Here is a 21838-nt window from a genome sequence, read left to right as displayed (position 1 = left end):
ACAAATAAGTACCTGCATATACTATGTAAACCACTTTGAATGTAGTTGCAAAAACCACAGAAAGGCGGTATATCAAGTCCCATTACCCATTAGTGCATGGCCATTAAAATAACGACCATCAGAGCATAAGTACATAAAGTATTGCCATACTGGGAAAGACCAAAGGTCCATCAAGCCCAGCACCCTGTTTCCAACAGCGGCCAATCCAGGTCACTAATACCTGGCAAGATCCCAAAAAAGTACAAAACATTCTATACTGCTTATTCCAGAAATAGTGGATTTTCCCCAATTCCATTTAATAACGGTCTATGGACTTTTCCTTTAGGAAGCCATCCAAATCTTTTTTAAACTCCGCTAAGCTAACTGCCTTTACCACATTCTCTGGCAACAAATTCCAGAGTTTAATTACATTTAATGACATCTGTTTTGTAGGCACTAGGAGCTTACACGGTAATCCTGCGTTAAATTGTTAGCACACAATAATGTGGATACGCTGATTAGCACAGGAACACCAACACTCTACCCATCTGACACGCCCCCTCAAATCAAAATTCCAAAAACCTTTACCATGGGTAGCATATGCCAATTAGGAACTTACCACTGGATGCCTGAGTGCGTCCCGCAGTAAGCCTTTTAAAGTTGTGGCATGCACGCATTAATGCCTGTTGCAGCTTGGTAAAGGCACCCCTTGACCCTTCACTGGTCCAGGCACAAATATAAACGTTAGATGTAGTGAGATCTATTTACTAATAAAGCACATTGAATAAATCTAGCCCATAGACTGTAAGCCCTCCAGGGACAGAGAAATACTTACGATACTTGAGTGTAACTCACCTTGTGCAACGGTTAAAAAGGCTGAGCTAAATCCAAACAAAAGAATATTTTTCAGGAATGACTTCTCAGAAAAACAAGTGCTGAACAAGGAACCTTTTAGAAAATATATATATATAATGACTAATCATTTCTATAGCACTACTAGACATATACAATGCTGTACACATTATATGCAGATATTTTCCCTGTCCCTAGAGAGCTCACACTTTGCACCTGGGGCAATAGAGGGTTGAGTGACTTACCCAAGGTCACAAGGAGTTGCAGTGGGAACTGAACCCAGGTCATGAGGATCAAAGCCTGCTGCACTAACCACTAGGCTACTCCTCCACTCCATGTATATGGATGTGCAGGGATGCACACGTATTTGATGGCACATACACCCAGAGACCTGGAGATGCCTATACATGCAGAAAAGGAGTTGCATCAAACAGGGCTTTACAGATGTAAGTGGCAGCATCTACCCAAGTAGGAATGTAGTTCACAACGTCACCCTTACACATCTATGTGTTGCGTTTTAAAAAAAAGAGGCGCCAACCAAGAAGCCAAGTGAAATAATTTTTTCACTGAATTTGTGACACCATCAATGTTAGTGTGACTTAAGCCCTCCTCCCCACCAAATCTCTGGTGAGGACTCCAGGTCCAAACAATCAGATAGCTGGTACTTGCATGGGCATATGCCGGTGAAGAAATGAATTAAACTACACCTATAGTCCCACTGTAAAATGAGAAATACATGCATACTTTTTCAGCCCATCGTAACCAAGCCTCCTTGAAATCTTGGTCACCTACGTGTGTGAATAGTGGCTTTCAAAAATCACCATTTACATCTTCATGCATCTGCATTTGTAAATGCCACTATTTCTACACGTATGCTTCTAAAATGACTTAATTGGTAGACGTGATATCATCTTCGTATTGTAATACATTTACAATTTTGTACTGTGCATCCTTGACAAATTAAAAAGAAAAAAAGAAAACCATCATATTTAGGATCAGAGTCATGGCGGCCAGCTGCTGAAGTGATAACTGTCCCTTAGCTCCTTATACATTAGCACTCTTGGCATGAGTCGGGGAAGACCCTGAGGCATAGTAAAATCGGTTTTCGCCAAATGCCTGCGATTCTCCCGAACAGCAAACGACGACAGACCCACCAAAGACCAAAAGAGCAGCTCCAGTCCAGCCTGCGTACAGAGAATATCCAAAGTGCACAATGGTGGTCTCACGATGAGTAGCCACAGGGAACCAGATGGTGGAAACGATGGTGCAAAATGCTGGGGAGACACAGATATTTAAAAAGCCAGTTTTAAATATCAATAATTACATCATGACTGTTAGATGCTTTTTTTCTAGCTGAAACAACAAGGTGAACTGTGGAGAACTGAACAACCTGGGGTTGCATGTATGACAGACTTAACCATCACCATCACAGCTCCAACACAATGACTGTGACACTCTGGGGTCTTGCAGAGATCTGCCGTTGCTTTCTGAAGCCCCAGCATCTAGTCTTCCCTGGTGGTCGCTCAGTAAAACCCAATCAGCTTAACCTCTGAGATCTGGTACAGTGGCGTAGTGAGGGCAGCTACCACCCGGGGTGGTTCACTGCTGTGCACCGCTGTGCCGATTACCGCCCATGCGCAAGAAAATATAAATATCTTCTGATGCACGTAGTGGGCACGCGTCAAAAATGAAATTACCACCTGGGCCACACGGTAGCCAGGCGGTAACTCAGAACTGACGCACATTGGGTGCACGTAAGTGCTTAGGCAGCTTAGTAAAAGGGCCACTCCCTCCTACATGGCCACTCCTACCGGGTGCAGCATGACACTCCCCCTCGGCGCATCAACCCCCCCCCCTCGGCGCATCATCCAAGGGGCGCATCACCCCCCCCCCCCCCCGGCACATCACCCAAGCCCCCGCCCCGAGTGCATTCTTGCCTGCTGTGTGCACGCCGCTGGGGGAGGGGTGTCGGTTCCGCTGGTTCCCTGCTCCCTCTGCCCCGGAACAGGAAGTAACCTGTTCTGGGGCAGAGGGAGCATGGAACCAGCGGAGCTGACACCCCCCCCCCCCCAGCGGCGTACACCCGGGGCGGACCGCCCCCACTGCCCTACCCTTGCTACGCCACTGATCTGATAAGTTCATGGGCTCCCAGGGCAGGGCAGCTGGACATGGTCAGATGTGCTAAGCTTTTTTTTTCCCCCCCATTGACACAAAACAGGAGAAAACTTCAGTTAAAAAAAAAAGACCCTCTGATTCTTCAGGCCTGATCACCTGAGCCTTTTCCAGCACATAAACTGAACAGAACTCTTGTAGAGATGATTCAAGTGTTGGAACACATTGTACAGCGGACTAAAATAGGCAACGTTCCACAGTAGATAAATCCATCAAAAGAGTTCTAATAACAGCAATGCATTCATTACATAAAGGACTGAAACAGACAACAGTTCATACAGCAGGCTTAGGGCCCTGTTTACTAAGCCACGTTATAGGCGCATTAACATTTTAACGCGCGCTAACCATGTACGTGCCTATACAGTTAACGCACGCGCTGATTGTAGGTGCGGTAAAAACACTACCGCGCCTTAGTAAACAGGGCCCTTAATTCCATCAAAAAGTACTGATGGCATCAAAAGTGAAGAAACTAAAGTTTCTCAACCGTTAATGACAGTGGTAAAATGATCTTGCACTGGAGACAATTTAGCGGTAAATATTCAGCCAGGGGCCATAAGCGTTTTGCTGACCGTCGTCAACATTATTGCTAGATATTCAAAGCCAGGCCATGTCCGGGCTTCAACAATGAATATGAGATTCATGAAGAGCTGGCTGACACGTGGAGGGGCATTTTCGATATAACGTCTAAATCCGACTTCGGACGTTTCGCTGAAAACGTCCCAAAATCAAGTAGCGAAAATGACCATTTTCAAACCAGAAAAATGCCTTTTTTTCTTTGAAAATGACCATTTCCTAGATGTTCCTAGATGTTGCTTAGTATGCTTTTTGGACCATTTTCAACCCCCCCCCCCCCCCCCCCCCCCAAAAAAAAACGTCCAAGTAAAAAAACGCACAAAAATCAAGCCATTGGGACATAAGAGGAGCCATCTTTCCTAACAGAATGGCCACACAGACATCCCAGCAGAGCAGTGGGGCACCCTAGGGGGGCAGTGCAGTGGACTTCATATAAAAGGTCCCAGGCACACATCTCACTGTTACCCCCCTTATATTGTATGGTAAGCCCTCCAAAACCCACCAAAAACCTACTGTACCCAACCATACACCACTATAATAGCCCTTATGGCTGCAGGTGTCACCTATATGTGGGTACAGTAGGTTTTGGGGTTTTTTGGAGGGGCCGACACTTTCCACCACAAGTGTAACAGTTGGAGTGGATTATGGGCCTAGGTCACCTTCTCTACAGCGCACTGCATCCACCACTAGCCTATTCCACGAACCTGCTTGCTGCTCTAACAGGACTGGCCATAATATCTGCAGCTGTCACGAAGGCTGGTATGTACTGTTTCATTTACATTGTTGTGGATTTGAAGGGGGTCAGTGACCACTGAAGGAGTATGGGGGTGTCATTCCTTTATTCCTGCAGTGGTCATCCGGTCACTTAGGGCAGTGTTTGTAGCTTACTCGTTGATAAAACAGGTCTAGACCAAAACGTCCAACTTATAGCCCTTGATGTTTTCATTTTGTTCCATTATGGCAGAAAAGCGTCCAAGTGTTAGGAACGCCAAGATCTCACCCGTAACACGCCCTTGACATGTCCCCTTGTAATTTGAACAGGCTCCTGACGGATTTCATAGAAAAACTTCTAAAAAATGGTTTTGAAAAAGTCGATATTCAGAACTTAACTGGTCATGGGTTGCCGCATAATGATAGGACTGTGTTTTATGTGACCCCATTGATGCGGTCACCCCGGCTGGTTAAGTGCTGACTCTGCCTCCAAAATAGCCGGTTTTCACTTAGGCGCTAACCACTCATTTTCAGAAGCAGTAACCAGTTAAGTGCTGCTGAAAATTAGCAGATAACTCCGAACAAGCAATTTAACCGGTCAGCAGCCATTTCTGGATGGTTAAATCGTTTTGAATATTGACTAGTTAAATTAATTAAGGATGACTACCTTCACCTAATGTCCTCCACAATGTCTGCACTGCCACCATCTGTGCGACTATACTGACCAAATTCCAGCCATCGTATTGGTCCTGCACAGTGGCGATCCTAGGTTGGCTGCCACCCGGGGCGGATCGCCGCTGCGCACCCCCCCCCCAGGTGCAGCAGCATCCATCCCCCCAGGGTGCAGCATGACACCCCCCTTCCCAGTGCATCAAGCCCCCCCTCCCCAGCGCATCAAGCCCCCCCCCTCCCCAGCACATCAAGCCCCCTCCCTCCGGGTGCATTCTTGGCTGCTGGAGGGTGCAGAGAGCAGCCACGTGCCTTTCGGCTCCACTGGCTCCCTGCTCCCTCTGCCCAGGAACAGGAAGTAATCTGTTCCGGGGCAGAGGAAGCAGGGAACCAGCAGAGCTGACAGGCGCGCGGCTGCTCTCTGCACCCTCCAGCAGCGTGCACCCTGGGCGGACCGCCCCCACCGCCCCGCCCTTGCTACGCCACTGGTCCTGCAGAAGACTGGCACAGCAAGCTGGGATACCTTGCAAAAGGGCCAACATGAATAATGCTGCACAATGCAAGTCTCTCCTTCAGACGTCCTTACTAAAGCGTTCAAACATCTGAGTCTGACACCAGAACAAATTCAGAAAAATGGCAATGGAACAGATGAACAAAGTGTTTCTCATGCATGCTGGTCCTCCTCATTCTAGTTTTCCTAGCGGACGGCATTCTCCCTACTCAATAAATATTTTAGATCTATACCATGCCAATTTTGCAAGCCTTTAATACATAGGGGGACTTCATTTCATGTTGTTATGGTGTTGATTGTATTATCATAGGAAGTGTTGTACATCTGGATTATGTATTGTAATATTTGGGAGTATCCCTAATAAAAATGTTTAAAACTAATACATAGGGGGACTGAGTATACACTCATTCTGCACCTGGACTAACTTGCTACACACACTAACTTAAATCAGTTCCTAATCTCTTGTTTAACTATACAATGAACTTGCCTTGACTTTAAGTAACCATCAAATTATCCCAACTGTCTCTGAACCACTATTTAGCATCATAGCTATGTTAGTTGAATGATGTAATGCTTACTAGGTGTATCATTAGTATTATGCTAACATTGTATTATATCTCTGGTATTTGAATTCCAGTGTTGTTAAATGTGTATATTTTTGATACTGTTTCACAGTAGTTCTATTATTAGGTTTCAATTTACTGTTTTCAAATTTACCTCATTTACTGTATTTATGTTTATTCTTGGTTATTTTACTATTGTTATGCTGTTAACAAAATTATAAGTTTTATGTTCAACTGCACCTACTGTACACTGCCTTGGGTGAATCTCTTCATAAAGGCGGCTAATAAATCCCAATAAATACATAATTAAAATTTCAGTAAGTGCCTATGATTACCATGCCTGCAGTAAAGTGGTTAAAAGAGAAAAAGCTAATGTGGCAGATTGACTATCACTCTGGTAGGTGTAAATCTACCCCTTCGAAACAGATGCAACACATAAGCCCTGCAAACCACCATTTATGTCTCCGCTTTATTGAAAAGATGTTGAAATGAATATGTAGGAAAACTAGTAACCCCCATTTGTTTTTCGGCAAGATGCATAGAACTGAGCAGTGGTCTAGGATGTAAATTGGGAACAGATGCTTCTCCTCCAAAGAATGGTCATGACGTGGAGATATTCTCCTGGTACACTGAAAGAACAGAATCATAGTCTGTCATTGTTGCTGAGGGCAGTTTTAATAAAGTTATAACAGGGTACAGGATCATGAGGAACAAGGTTGTCTGAGGATACATTGTAATAATATCCAGGCTTTCATATCAGAGTTCCTATTTATTAAAAATGACTTCTACTTCAAACACTGTCTGTTCTGAGCTGGTTTACACAGTGGCGTATCAAAGGGGGCAGTGGGGGCGGTCCGCCCCGGGTGCACGCCGCTGGAGGGGGTGCTGCGTGCCTGTCGGCTCCACTCGTTCCGTGCTCCCTCTGCCCCGGAACAGGTTACTTCCTGTTCCGGGGCAGAGGGAGCATGGAACGAGCGAAGCCGAGAGGCGCGCGGCACCCCCCCAGCAGGTAAAAATGCACCCGGGAGTGTCCTTTCACCGGGGGGGGGGTCGCATCGGCGATCTGCCCCAGGTGTCAGCCATCCTAGGAACGCTACTGGGTTTACACTTTCTATTTTTCAATATGCTTGAGATAGGGATCCTTTTGTAAGCCACGTAGGCGCTTATATGTACCCAGCATGCGCTAATTTGGAGTTACCCCGTGGCCTATGCAGTAATTTCATTTTTTACGCGCAACCACTATACGTGCCAGAAAATATATTTTAAAATTGAGCGGTAACTCCGACATGACCCATGTAGGCAATTACCACACGGTTAATGCAAGAGACCTTACCCCTAAGTCAATGGCTGGCCATAAGGTCTCAGACCCAAATTGGACGCGCAGCAATTTTTATTTTGATGCACATCCATTTTCAGCAAAAATGTTAAAAAAGGCATTTTTCACAGGCGTGCTGAAAAATGGATCTGCTTGCGCCCAAAACCCGCACCTACACTACTGCAGGCCATTTTTCAGCACACCTTAGTAAAAGGACCTCATAGTCTGATTATATGTCTATTTTATACATTAGATTGTCTACTGAATATATTTAGATGTGTTGATAGCTAAGTTAATCAAGATTCATTATTTGTCACGTAATCCCTCAGATTCTATATAGTGCGTCTTAAATTGCACAAGTCAATCTGGTCATATTATGGATTTGTGCATGCAACTTAATTAGTTAAGCCAATAATTGCCAATTAATAAGAAATTACTGACACTAATTGGCATTAATTAGAATTTATGCGCACAATTGTCTAAGTGTATTCTGTAATGTGATGCACGTACATTCTAAGTTGCATAATTGAAAAGGGGGTGTGGAATGGGCGGGTCATGGGCGTTTCTAAAATTGTTGCATGTTGTTATATAATACACCCAATCTGAGCCTAATTTAGATGTTATCATTTACATGACTAAATTTAGTCACACGGGCGGGCATTTGGCATATTCTATAAACCATGTGGAAATTTAGGAATCTACTATAATAAAACTCACCCTCAATGTTCTGAGGACACTGACGTCAGTGAAGCCAAGCCCTGACTTCCTTCAAAAAGGTTCGAAGGTTCGTGGTGGTGAAGCCACCAAAATCGCTCTGGGCCCCGCCCTCGAGGGCGGAGCAATGGCAGAACAACGAAGGGGTTGGCAGGGAGGGAGGCGGGGGGGGGGAAATCGCTCTGGGCCCCGCCCTCACGTCAAATGTCATGACGTTGGGGGCGGAGCAATGGCAGAACAACAAAGGGGTTGGCCAGGGAGGGAGGGGGGGGTGTTGGCGATGAAAACCTTGCTAGCGCCCGTTTTATTTGCTCTGATACGGGCCTCTTTTACTAGTATTCTATAAAGTACACCTAGGCATATTTTTTTCAGTGACGATTTTTTAGGCGTGATATATAGAATCTAGCTCATTGTGACTTAAATGACACTAACACAGGTTTTCTTGCCCTAATTCATGCTAAGTCACCACAGTGTACATAGTAATGAGATACAAAGCATGCAAATGCATGTAAAGCAGTTCATTACTATGTAAAGACCGTACCGCAGCTTGTAGCGTGCATCAGGTGCAGACCACAAGCTGCAACTTAGCTGGCAAAATAACCCCAGCTAAAAGCTGGACTTATTGTACTGCCTATGAGCATCTGAAAGCCAAGCCATGGCTGGATGCTCCTAAGCCATCTCTTAAAGGGGCTAGAATTCTTAAACAGGTGGCTAAGGCACCCACCCAAGCCATAAGCCCCTCTAGAGCCCGCCCATATCAAGCTCCCTTCCCCATATTGGCATGCTAACCTGACCCCCTCCAACCAAAAGGCTCCTCATATGGGTTACATCTCTCCATCTGGAAGTGCCCCCAAAAACACAGACCCCCCCCCCCCCAGTGGCAGAAACACGCCCCCCAAGCCCCCACCCTCATCCTTCCAAACACCCCTCCCCCCGGTCCTATCTAAAAGTCCCTGGTGTTTAGTGGACGAGCAAGAATGATCCCCAATCACTCCTGCCCTTGCTGGTACCAGGATCCAAAACTGCACAGGTGACCCCCTAGTGGTAGTCTCATGGTACTACCACTAGGGGGATCTTATTTCTGCTTTTCAGTTTTTTTGAAACAAAATGGATTATAAAGTCTATTGCATTCCATTAAATTTGAATATTGCCATATTGCTCTGCATCATATGACCCTGTGCATTTTAATAGCATTTTACCAGTGCAAAGGCTTCCCTGAAGAGTTCAAAACATACTGCTAAGCTTTGATAATCCTTGGATTCAGAATTTTGAATTCTAGAGAGAGGCCTGTGACACTGAGATTAGAGCAAATGAAAGAGAATTACTGATGTACTGAACTTGGGTTTGAATTTTAAAAAACCCTCAAATGACTCTCTTGCTGTTTAATAACAGAACATCAGAAGGATCAGACAAGACACTGTGGATAATTCACTAGGACACCGCAGTCTGTACTAGAAAAAGTCATTAGCTAACCTAATTCAGATTCAACGGTACAAAAACCATTTTCCTTTGCCTAACACTATATCATTTTTTTTGGTTTGTTGGAGGAACAAATTCTTTTTTTCTATTAAATTAATTTTTTCAGTCCAACAGTTTCAAGCAGGGGCATAGCTACGTGGGGCCACAGGGGCATATGCCTCCACAGATTATGCCCTGGCCCCCTCTACATTTGACCCCCCCCCTGCCGCCGCCTGCCCCCCACCCCGCTGCCGCATCATCAGGTACCTTGTTTGCTGGCAGGGGTCCCCAATCCCCACCAGCCAAAGAGTCTTCTTCAGCGCCGGTAGACTCCGGCGCCTTCGTTGTGTGATCATCTGTTTCTGACGCCTTACGTCCTGCAAGGGGCTACATGCACTGTGCAGGACGTAAGGCATAAGAAACAGAGGATAACACAACGGAGGCGCCGGAGTTGACCGGCGCTGAAGAAGACTCTTCGGATGGCGGGGATTGGGGACCCCCGCCAGCAAACAAGGTACCTGATGCGGTGGCGGGGCAGGGGGCGGGCGGGTGGCGGTGGCAGCTAAATAGTGCCCCCCCCCACCTCGGGCTCTGGCTCCCCCCCCCCCCCTGCCAAGGTCTGGCTACGCCCCTTTTTTCAAGTGCTCAGTTCTGGGCTTCTCACTGAAACATCTCTTTTCCACCAAAAGCTCTATGCCACAAACCCTCACGCATGACGAGGGAAAAGAACAGGTGCCCTAAAGAGCATCATGACAAACAAATACAGTAGGAATGACCGAAATAAAGGATGACGAAACTTGGTTGTAATAAAGAATCTTTGATTATGCTGAGCCTGATTCTTCAAGGTTGTTCGATCCAATACACAATAAAGGATTCTTTTTAGGAACCAAGTTTCCTCATTCTTAATTTTGGTCACCCCTATTTCGTTCGTTTGTACAATTATCAGGGAGGATGCATACCTCTCTGTCTGTCTCTCTATAAGCATCAGACAACCTATGCGTACAGGCTACACACCCATAGCAAAGCCTAGGACTATAGAGATGTGGTTTGCCTGGACCCGAAAGGGTGAAGGAGGCGCCAATATGTGTGTAGACGAAATGCACAGACAGACGTCTGCAGAACAGGTTTTGAAAATACCAATTTGGAAGTTTTGAGAAGAAATCCGTTTAAATGGTGCTTTATGACACTTTCAAAAATGAAAAAGAGGAACAAAGAGAGTCCAAATCTCCCGCAAAAGGACACAAAAAGAACAAAACAAGCAGAAGAAATGCAGAAAGACCAGACTGAAACCACAGATGGTAAGAGCACCAAAAAAGTTTTATTGCGACCCTACACGGTCCGTGTTTCGGCCGAAAAGGCCTTCTTCAGGGGTCTTCAGATTGACATATACGGATATTCCTCCAAAAGTTCTCATGAGATGAAACGATTTCAAAAAGATAAGAGTGCAGCAGGAGAACACGTCCCTTCCCAAAATGGTGCCGATCGGATGCCGAACGCCAGCGATGACGACAGCACACCACGCACACGTGACGTCGCTCCAGAGCCGCGCCAGTCTCCTGCTGCACTCTATCTTTTTGAAATCGTCCCATCTCGTGAGAACTTTTGGAGGAATATCCGTATGTGTCAATCTGAAGACCCCTGAGGAAGGCCTTTTCGGCCGAAACACGGACCGTGTAGGGTCCCAATAAAACTTTTTTGGTGCTCTTACCATCTGCGGTTTCAGTCTGGTCTTTCTGCATTTCTTCCGCTTGTTTTGTTATTTTTGTGTCTTTCAAAAATTAGCCCTATAATGCCAAATACTTGGATCTTTTACAGCCATAATAGAACAAAAAGAAAATATCTTGGGTGAGAATTTCACTTTTTGGCCTAGAAGTGTTTTTCTAACGAATAAAACACAAAAAGTTGCCCTGAATGACCAGATGACCACTGAAAGGATTCAGGGATGACCCCCCCCCCTTACTCCCCCAGTGGTCACTGACCCCCCCTTCCACCCCCCACCCCCACCCCAGAGGCGTAGCCAGACAACAGATTTTGGGTGGGCCTAGGGAAGAAGTGGGTGGGCACCAATTGTTCTCCCCCCCCCCCCCCCACCACCAACCACCACCCAAAAAATATCTCAGCTGGTGGGAAAACGCTTCTTTCCACCTTGGCAGTCTGCAGCAGGCATGCGCTGAAAATTGAAGATACGCAGGTGCCGGTATCATGGAGAGTAGCGTTTTCGTTACCATCTGGAGGAAGTCTTCAGCTGGCCGAGCTTGGGATCCCACCAGCTACCACTAAACGTGTGCTACTGTTGGGTGGGCCTGAGCCCTAAGTGGGTGGGCCCCGGCCCACCCAGGCCCACCTGTGGCTACGCCACTGCCCCACCCCACCCCAAAAATGTGACTAAGAATTGTACTCAGCAACACAAAACAATGCTCTTCAAGTCCACAGCAAGACAGAAATGAAAAATACCACAGCAGACTAGGAGTCCAGAGGATTCTTTATTGAAATAGCCCCAGGGTGGCCATGTTTCGCCAACAAGGCTGTATCAGGAGTATTATAAACACACTAAGGGGTCCTCTAACTAAGACGCGTAAGCATCTACTTGCGCCAAAACAGAGTTACCGCCCGACTATCGCGTGGCTCTTGCAGCAATTTCATTCTTGGCGTGTGTCCGATACACACGTCTGAAAAAAAAATTTATTTTCGGGTGCGCATAACGGACGCGCACCATGTGGCAATTGGCTCGCATAGGTCATTACCGCCCGGTTACCGTGCGAGTCTTTACCACTAGGTCAATGGCTGGTGGTAAGGTCTCAGACCCAAAATGGACGTGCGGCAATTTTGATTTTGCCGCATGTCCATTTTCGGCAAAAATTTGCAGACGCTTAAAAAAAATGGATCGGCGTGTGCCCAAAACCCACACCTACACTACCGCAAGCCATTTTTCAGCGTTCCTTTGTAAAAGGACCTCTAACAAATTATGGTGCAAAGCACCTCCACAACATAATGCCATCACCACCACGCTTTTACCGTAGGGATGGCGTTAAGCTGTGTGGGGCAATTCTACAAAGTGACATCCAAATTAAGGTGTCACAAAGGGCAGCGCTTAGAATCAATTCTATAATGGTTTTAGGGCTGCCTAACCTGTTACAGGAACTAGCACTAATCCGACTGGGTGTGTCCACTTATGCCAAGATAATGGTTGCCGTAAGTTGACGTCCCTCTATGCACCTTGCAGTGCATGCAACGGATCGTATAAGTTGTGTGCATTGCCATGCAGAAGGCTCATGACATGCCGTGCTCCGACCACAGTATGGCCCACTCGCAGTTACATGCTAACCTCTTAATTCTATACCAATTGCCAAAAATTGCACATGTAAATTTGAGTGTGTGCCCAATTTGTGCGTGCAGTTTAATTGAATTAGCTAATTAGTGCAAGCAATTATTGGTACTAATTACATTTAATTGGAATTTAGGTGTGAGTTAAATAAAGGGGGGGCGTAGAAATGGGAGGGTCACTGGTGGGACGGGGCATTGCTAGCATTTACGTGCATTGTTATAGACTAAGTGGGGATACGTGCTTAATTTAGGGGTCCTTGTACTAAGGTAAGCTGAAAAATGGCCTACAGTAGTGTAGGCGCGTGTTTTGGCTGCACGCAGAATCATTTTTCAGTGCACCTGTAAAAAATGCCTTTTCTTCCTGGGCTGAAAATGGACCTGCGGCAAAATGAAAATTAGCACACGTCCCTTTTGGGTCTGAGACCTTACCATCAGCCATTGACTTAGCGGTAAGGTCTCACGCATTAACCAGGCGGTAATGGTCAACTCGCGTTCAAATGCCGATTACCGCCCACACGCAAGAAAATATAAATATCTTCTGACGCACGTAGTGGGCGCGCGTCAAAAATGAAATTTCCACCTGGGCCACACGGTAGCCAGGCGGTAACTCAGAACTGACGCACATCGGGTGCACGTAAGTGCTTAGGCGGCTTAGTAAAAGGGCCACTCCCTCCTACATGGCCACTCCTACCGTGTGGCCATGTAGAGGGCAGCCTTTACCACCACCCACTGAGGTGGCGGTAAGAGCTCCCGTGTTAACCCGGCGGTAAACAGGCAGCGTACGGTGATGCCGAATTATCATCATGTTACCGGCACACTAACCCCCAGAAATGGCATGTGCGGGACCCTGAACTATTGCCAATGGCTTCGCTGGGCCAGCAGTAGTCTCAGAATAGCAAGCGGTAAGCCCGTGTTGGGATTACCGCCGCTCTGTAAAAGGACCCTTTTAACTAGCCAAAATAACTGCATAAATAGAACCGTATAAAAGTCAGTCCTTTCTTTATGTGGTTCGCCATAGCTGGTTAGGTGCTGAATATTGCACTTAACCAGCTTTTTTCACTGGATCCGTATACCTGGAAATTCAATGCCAGAGCCCAGACACGGTTTGGCACTGAATTTTCAAGGATAACACCAGTGGCAGCTGGCAAAACACTGGTTGCCAACAGCTGAATATCAGGCCCAGTGTCTACTACTACTACTACTATTTATGTCTCCAAATGGGTTAGCTCTATTCATACCATGATCAGAGGCATAACCAGAAGTCCATTTTTGAGGGGGGGGAGAGGTTCCTAAAGGTGGACTGAAGGGGCCCAATATTCTATCTCCCTTCCCCTCCCCTCCCCCATAGCCGCAATAAAATATTACCTTTGCTGGCTTCCTCCCCCCAAACAGAAGACAACCCCTGTTGGATCCATACATAACCCCCCCCCCTCGCAGCGGCCATTTTGACTGTGGAGACGGCATTGGTAGGAGCGACTGGGGATTGTGCCTGCCTCAACTAGCCACTAGACCACCAGGATGTAAGGTAGCCCTGGGGGGGGGGGGGCTATGGGTGGTTCTGGGCTGGGGGTGGAAGAAAGAAGGGGTGCTCCTTTGGTTTGGGGACAGAGAAAATGGGGACTGTTGCTGTTGGAAGTGGGCTAATTTCAGTTTCGATAAAACCAAGCAGCAAGTTTCAACCACAGATTTGGTTTCAGTTGCCCTCTATTAGCAGGCATATTTATATGAGAGATAAATTTAATTTTTTTGAAAATCATATCACTTAACCATTTTCTGAAGGTTACATGTCCAGATTTCCAGCCTCACTACAACAGACCACAGGGTGACAATGTGAAAGAATGTAATTTGTTACCTAGGACCATGACAAGGATTCCTCCCAGCTTGAAGCGCTTGTGCTTAGCCACACCAGGCTCATGGCCCATCCGGATGCAGGGCAGGGCTGACAGTAGCAGGAAGACAGCTGGAAGGCCCAGAATACAAGCTGCAATCATCAGGGCCCGACTGGCCTGGATATAAGCTGTCAACAGCAACAGGATGCAGAAATCAGTGCAAGATGAACAGTGAAATGCAATACCCTTATCCTGTCTCGGGGGGGGGGAGGTTAATAGTCCCTGAACTACCCAGAAATCTCTCTAATAGACTCTATCATATCCCTGCAAGAATCAGGGCTTTATGCTACACATCCACACCTCTCTGCATTTCTTCATCTAAGGCAAGCACTTGAAAGCATGTTCGACTTTGGCCTTGGTTTTTTTTATTATTATTATTATTACTGTATGCAGCCTCCTTGAAAACATGTTGTATTTCCAGCTCTGCCATGAGGGGGAGAAGGATGCGCTGCAGAAGATGTTACTATTCCATGCCAGTGGTGTAGCCAAGGGTGAGCCTGGGTGGGCCCAGGTCCACCCACTTTGGGGTCAGGCCCACCCTTCTCCACTACTGCCAACTCCAGACTTCGCGCCTTCTGTCTGGCTGCACCCTACGCCTGGAATAAACTTCCTGAGCCCCTACGTCTTGCCCCATCCTTGGCCACCTTTAAATCTAGACTGAAAGCCCACCTCTTTAACATTGCTTTTGACTCGTAACCACTTGTAACCACTCGCTTCCACCTACCCTCCTCTCCTCCTTTCCGTTCACATTAATTGATTTGATTACTTTATTTTTTTTTTTTTTGTCTATTAGATTGTAAGCTCTTTGAGCAGGGACTGTCTTTCTTCTATCTTTGTGCAGCGCTGCGTACGCCTTGTAGCGCTATAGAAATGCTAAATAGTAGTAGTAGTAGTCTCTTGTAATCAGAGGTGATATTGTGATGTCATAATGCCTCAGGCCACCAATAAGAGCCAACCTCATCAGTGATGTCACAATGGCTTGATTGTCCTATACTGGCTCACTTTTATTACATAGCTCTTTGAGCAGGGACTGTCTTTCTTCTATGTTTGTGCAGCGCTGCGTACGCCTTGTAGCGCTATAGAAATGCTAAATAGTAGTAGTAGTAGTAGTAGCACATCTATGATGTGGCTGGCAGGAATCCCCAAGCCCCACCAGCCGAAAACTGCCAACAACTGTCCCTCCTGCATACCTTGTAAATAGCAGATCTTTGCCTGCAGCGACTGATACGTTTTCGCACCAGCCCCACAGCCTTACCTCTGATGTATTTCCACCTTATGGCGAAACAGGATGTTGCATCAGAGGGCAGGCTGTGGGGCCAACATGAGCAGTGTGTATTAGTTGCTACTCATTACCAGTGAAACTGCTATTTAAAAGGTGTGCGGGGGAGGGGGGATGTTTGAGAGACCATACGGCATGCAGGCGAGAGAGGGAGAGACCAAATCAGTTGTGGGACAGGGCGGAGTTCTTCTGCCCACCCATCTTGGGCCCAGGCCCATCCAAAATTGGGTGTCTGGCTACGCCCCTGTTCCATGCCTGGACGCGCTGACCGAAATTCTTCCTCCTTGGAATTCACTGTGCTTTGCTCTGGGTACAGTTTGTTTTCTGCTGGAGTTTCCATACAGGAAATCAACCATGTGCCATTCTTAAATGTGGGAATGAGAGTAATAAACTAGAACGGGAACATTCAGCCCCTCCCAAATCCAAGAAGTGATAAACAGTAAGGGTGTGCACTAGGGGTGTGTGCAGGGATGAGAGCAACAGGAAATCTGTGGGAATCTGCAGGGATGGGAACAAAAAAAGTCACCACTACCAGTGCAGTTCTGGTCACCGTATCGTACAAAAGATATAGCAAAATTAGAAAAGATTCAAAGAAAGGCAATCAAAATGATTAAGGGGATAGAACTCCTATCATACAAGGAAAGGCTTAAGAGGTTAGTATTCTTTAGCTTGGAAAAGAGACGGCTGGGGGGGGGGGGATATGATAGAGGTCTACAAAATACTGAATGGTGTCGAACGGGTTAACTTAATTTGACTTTTACTAGGGGATACTCAAGGAAGTTACATGGTACTACTTTTAACATGAACACGAGGAAATATTTTTTCACTCAACGAACAGTTAAGCTCTGGAACTCGTTGCCAGAGGATGTGGTATTACTAGTTACTGTATCAGGGTTTCAAAAAAGGTTTTGACAAGTTCCTGGATGAAAAGTCCAAAGTCTGCCTTTGAGATAGACATGGGGAAAGCCACTGCTTGTCCCTGGGATCAGTAGCATCAAATCTTGCTACTCTCTGGGGTTCTACATGGAATCTTGCTACTCTAAGGTTCTACATGGAACCTTGCTACTCTCTGGGATTCTGGCACGTACTTGTGACCTGAATCGGCCATTGCTGGAAGCAGGATACTGGGTTAGATGGACCATTGGTCTGACCCACTATAGCTATTCTTATGATGGATCAAAAGTGAATGAGGACGGGGACCAAATTATGTCTCCATGCACACCTCTAGTGTGCACATTGCTTTTTTTATTGTTATTATTTTTGTTACTTTGTTTTTGTTTTATTTCATTCCATTTAGTTCTTTCAGGTGCACAGGAAGACGAAATAGAAATGAATGTACACCCATAGGGAGCAGGAATCTCGGCTTAGAAATACTGCAGCCATCATCACATCTTAGTGTTCATTTAAGACAAGGAATCTTTTAAGCATCCCAGATATCACAAATGAGCAGTTTAATAACAGCCAGAACACATCACCCAATCCTGGTAGCATAAGACTTTAAGGTTAAGACAAAATATTATGGCTTTACTACAAAACAAAAAAAAAACTCCACAAACAAGGGGTAGTGAAAAAGTTGCTTTAATGAAATATTTACAAAAAGTAGAGCAATTTGTATGAATACTTTTTTATTATTATTTATTTATTCATTTATGTTATTTTTTTTACTATTGAGTGCTATAGGAAAATTCTCTTTTGGTTTCTAGCTTTTATATGGATATACATACCTCCATAATGTGATTGCTGGAGGGTAAACAGCTTAGGAGATAACAGTGTGCACAGACAAAGAAATATATAACATGGTCATCTTTTTTTTTTTTTTCAAGGAAAAAATGCTAAAATAGATGGTCTCATTTTTTTAAAGTAATGAGCCCTGCATGTTTGGAGGTATTGGCACGGAACTGGCAGACAAGTCGTGACAAGCTCCCAGCTTTTAAAGAAAAAAAATAAATATCTAACGATTTCACGCTCTTATTTCTGGAAAGCATTGTAAGCATCACAAACTTCGAACTGCGGCCCTTGCAAACGTCTTCTTTTCCTTAGTCGAGAAAAAGAACAGATCCATCCTTACTAGGAGGAATAACCAAGTAAAACCATTTGAGGATCAGCGGACCCATTGGGCAGCTGCACAGTGCCAAGCAGATTTCTTAGGTCAGAGGAATGGACTATTTACCCCATTAGCATCTCCCTAAAAAGGAGCGGGACATGGGTGGGTGAGATCATATGTGATGATCTTAAGGTGGCCAAACAGGTAGAAAAGGCGATGACAAAAGAAGAAAAACCAGCAAGGAGGTGATAATGTCTATGTATAAGTCTCAGATTACTGTGTACCATTCTGGAGACGGCTTCTTTCTTTAAAAAGATATAAACAGGACAGAGTCGGTCCAGAGAGCGGCTACTAAAAATAGTCAGTAGTCTTCATCATAAAGTACTTGGGGACAGACAAAATCTCAATATGTATACTTTGGAAGACAGGCAAGAGAGGGGAGATATGATGGAAACGTCTAAATACCTTCTGTAGCATAAATGCACGGGAGGCAAGACTCTTTCAATTGAAAAAAAAATGTTCTGAAATGAGGGAGCACGGGATGAAGGTGACAGAGGACAGACTCAAGAGGAACCTGAGGAAATACTTCTTTACAGAAAGGGTAGTGGATGTGTGGAACAGCCTCCCTGTGGAGATGGTGTAGGCAAAGGAAGCTTGGGATGAGTACAGAGAATCTCCATGGAAGGGGAAGGGATAGCAGATGGCATGGATGGACAGACTGGGCAGGCCATATAGTCTTTATCTGCCTTCATTTTTCTCTGGGTCTATTTTAAGAGCCGACAGTTCAGAAAATGAAATGCTCACCCGTGTTTTCAAGGCACAAGTGCCATTGCTGGGAACCTTTTCCAACGACATCAAATACAACCAAAGAGTTATCAGCAGAGAAAAAGTACAAAAACAGAGTGCGGGATCCAAGGTAGGAAACGGGAGGGGTGTAATTGTACTGGGAAAGTAGGGATTTTCCTATGTTTATCCAATAAACAGGGTGCTTTATCAGTGTTTGTGTGCTAAAACCTAAAATCCGAAGTCCTGTGTATATATGCCACAAAGTACTTTGCTTCTTTGTTGAGGAAACCAATAGAACTAGAATAAAATAAAACAGAGAAATGAAAATAAGATGATACCTTTTTTTATTGGACTAACAATACATTTTTTGATTAGCTTTCGAAGGTTGCCTTTCTTCGTCAGATCAGAAATAAGCAAATTTTGATAAGTAACAGCATATATAAGTGAAACATCAAAGTATTTCAGTGATAGTCTGAAACGATGAGGGAGGGGTGGGCTAGGTGAGAAGCAGGGAGGGCTGAGCGGATGTGGGACAGGGAGATATGCATCAGAGGGTGACGAAGCAGTACAACTTTATGGTTTATAATGGGCTAGAAAACCCAGATCTTTGATAAGTCCTGTCTGGTGGGTGTCAAACTATTTGTAGAGAAAAATATTGTTTGGTGTGGGGAGTTATTTTCACAAGGAAAGGAGACTGGAGAAAGTATTCATGGTTTTCTGTTTTTAATCTCTATTTTTGTCTTTCAGATTCGAAAATATAGTGTTTACAGCCATGCAATATCTTGCAAGGAATGTTAAATGCATAATGTGGTTAGAAAGCACAAGCTTTGGCAAAGGCAATAATGAAAGGGGAGACTAGTCCTACCTGGCAGGATCAGAATATCTGCTAAAGGCTTGCAATGATAGAGTCCGGTGGACATCACGCAGTCTGCCCACAGCCCCTTGGTGCCCACTTCATCCAGTTTCCTGCAGGTGGTAATGCTGTAGCTGCAAGTGACAACCCAGTCATTGGTGGCAGTAGTCATAATGATGGCCATCCAGCCAAAAAAACTGGAGACGAACCCAACAAACTGAAGGCATGTGGCAGTCATATTCTCCACCTCAGCACGTTCAGGCAACAAGTTCAAAGAGAGGGTTAAGGCAACTTTCTCCGGAGCGGCGTCTACAGCGGTTTAGCCCCGCCGTGCGAGACGATGAATGCGAATTAAAACGCAGCCCCGATCGCCTGAAGAGACAGCCCCAGAGTTGTGATCACCGGTTCCGATGCTTGCCCCGTGGTTGCTGAGCTCCAGCACCACCTCCCGGCACTCAGGACGTCCCTGCCGCATCTCCCTCTGTCCCCCACCGCTTCCCGCAGCGAAGGACACAGCGAGGCACGCCCCTCTTCAAATCTGGAGCCCCCCAAACTTCCCCCCAGCCAATCAGGAAACGAGATAACTGGACCGTTCAACCAATCATCGGACCACGGCCAATACACCCTGTGACCACAATTGTGCGTGTGCTTTAGGCAGACCCAGGGGAAGTTATACGGTTATGTTGCCAAATCCTGCACAGCTTGCCCGTAACCTCCCCCCCCCCACACACACACACCCATCTCCCCAGCCTCCCGCACCCCAACCCCGCCCGGTCTCCTCGACACGCTTTCACCCACCTCTAAAGACAAGAGTGATGCCCGATTGCTGCTGTTGCTCTCCAGCGCTACCATCACCCCACCGCTAGGGGTCACTGTAATAAATAAGGCAATACACAGAAGCATTCCGGTATTTGATGAACTGATCCCTAGCGGAGCGTTGAAATTCACTTTAGGGGTCTAGCTTTTAGAGGTGGGTGGCGAATGAATGGGAAAATCGGGGGTGGGGGTGTTAAGGAGGGAGAGAGAGAAATATATGTTAGTTCTGGTGGGGGGGGGGAGAGAGAAAAGAGAGATGCTGCAGGGGGAGGGGTGGAGCGTGTCAGAGAGTTTTGGATGCGGGAGGAAAAAGGAGAGAGAGCGTGTGGTGGGGGGAGGGGAGAGGTAGGTATAGTCCAGGGAATTATGCATAATTTAGCAATTTTTGGCTAGAGTGTATTGGAGAAACATGCTGCACTGAATAGGTCAGGCTTTAATTGTAAGAGGGCTGTTAGATTCTGCCGCCTTTAAATCAAAGCAATTAAACTAATTGGAAAAATAGTAGACTCCTGTGTATAATGAGAAATTCACAGAGCGTTGTTTTCTCGTGTTTTCCTATGCAATATCTAGCATTCGAAGTCTGGGAGGGAGAGGATAGTTAAAGACATACTTAGGTACATATATTTGTCGATGGACATCATATACAAAGGTTCCATGCCGTTTGAAGTGATTGGGTGAGATGTGAGAGACTCTTTAGGATAATGAATAAAGGGGGAATCCAGCATGTCGGTGACTTTATTCTACTGCATGTAATTGGAGCCTACTTGTTGCAGGGGAGACCTCCTACCTCCAGAATGTGGTAGTGCCTCAGGTAACTAGTTGAGGAGCCTACCGAAGGGTAGGAGGCAGGGGCATAGGTATGGGGGGCCACGGGGGGCCTGGGCCCCTGCAAATTTTGTCCAGGCCCCTGGTTTGGCTGGCAGGGGTCCCTAAGCCCCACCAGCCGAAGCCTTATTCAGCGCGGTCTCCAGCACAGCGGCGTTCATGGCCTGCCCCCTGCTCTTCTTTCTTCTTGCTCCTCTTGTGCACGCTGACACTCAGCAGTCTCTGACGCAGCCGCATTCACTGTCTGCCCCCTGCTCGAGCATCAGTGTGAACAGGAGGAGCAAGAAGAAAAGACCAGGGGGCAGGCGACCCTCAGGGGGAGGAATGCTGGCTTCGGCCTAACCCCTGGTAAGCCTTTCCTCAGCTGAGAGGTACCCACCTCTACCACCGGCTGCCTTTCAGGTGCTGTGGAGGACTTGCAGCTCATCTGCATATCCTTACAGCCTTCTCCGGGGTGACACCCAGGTCCACCCCGATCCACTCAGGGCCTCCGCTCTAGGTGCCC

The 21838-nt window shown here is 46.2% G+C and overlaps 1 protein-coding gene across 1 annotated transcript; it reads right to left on the bottom strand.

The window, feature by feature from the left end:
• Positions 1 to 1114: 1114 nt before the first annotated feature.
• On the bottom strand, positions 1115 to 20157 carry CLDN11 (claudin 11). The gene is made up of 3 exons (XM_030216492.1): positions 19705 to 20157; positions 14694 to 14858; positions 1115 to 2105 (listed from the first exon to the last, which is right to left on the bottom strand). Exons 1-3 carry the CDS (start codon positions 19928 to 19930, stop codon positions 1876 to 1878), a joined length of 621 nt encoding a protein of 206 aa, XP_030072352.1. The 5' UTR covers positions 19931 to 20157; the 3' UTR covers positions 1115 to 1875.
• Positions 20158 to 21838: the final 1681 nt, after the last annotated feature.

Source organism: Microcaecilia unicolor, chromosome 10 (genome assembly GCF_901765095.1).
Source record: "Microcaecilia unicolor chromosome 10, aMicUni1.1, whole genome shotgun sequence".
Taxonomy (NCBI): Eukaryota; Metazoa; Chordata; class Amphibia; order Gymnophiona; family Siphonopidae; genus Microcaecilia; species Microcaecilia unicolor.
This window is presented reverse-complemented; position numbering and strand designations above follow the sequence as displayed.

Excerpts from the sequence above, each read along its gene's own strand:
- CLDN11 (XM_030216492.1), bottom strand. The coding sequence starts at position 19,930 with ATGACTGCCACATGCCTTCAGTTTGTTGGGTTCGTCTCCAGTTTTTTT. Across the intron at positions 14,859-19,704 it reads AGATATTCTGATCCTGCCAG|CTTATATCCAGGCCAGTCGG; the intron begins GTAGGACTAGTC and ends TGCTGTTGACAG. Across the intron at positions 2,106-14,693 it reads AATCCTTGTCATGGTCCTAG|CATTTTGCACCATCGTTTCC; the intron begins GTAACAAATTAC and ends GTGTCTCCCCAG.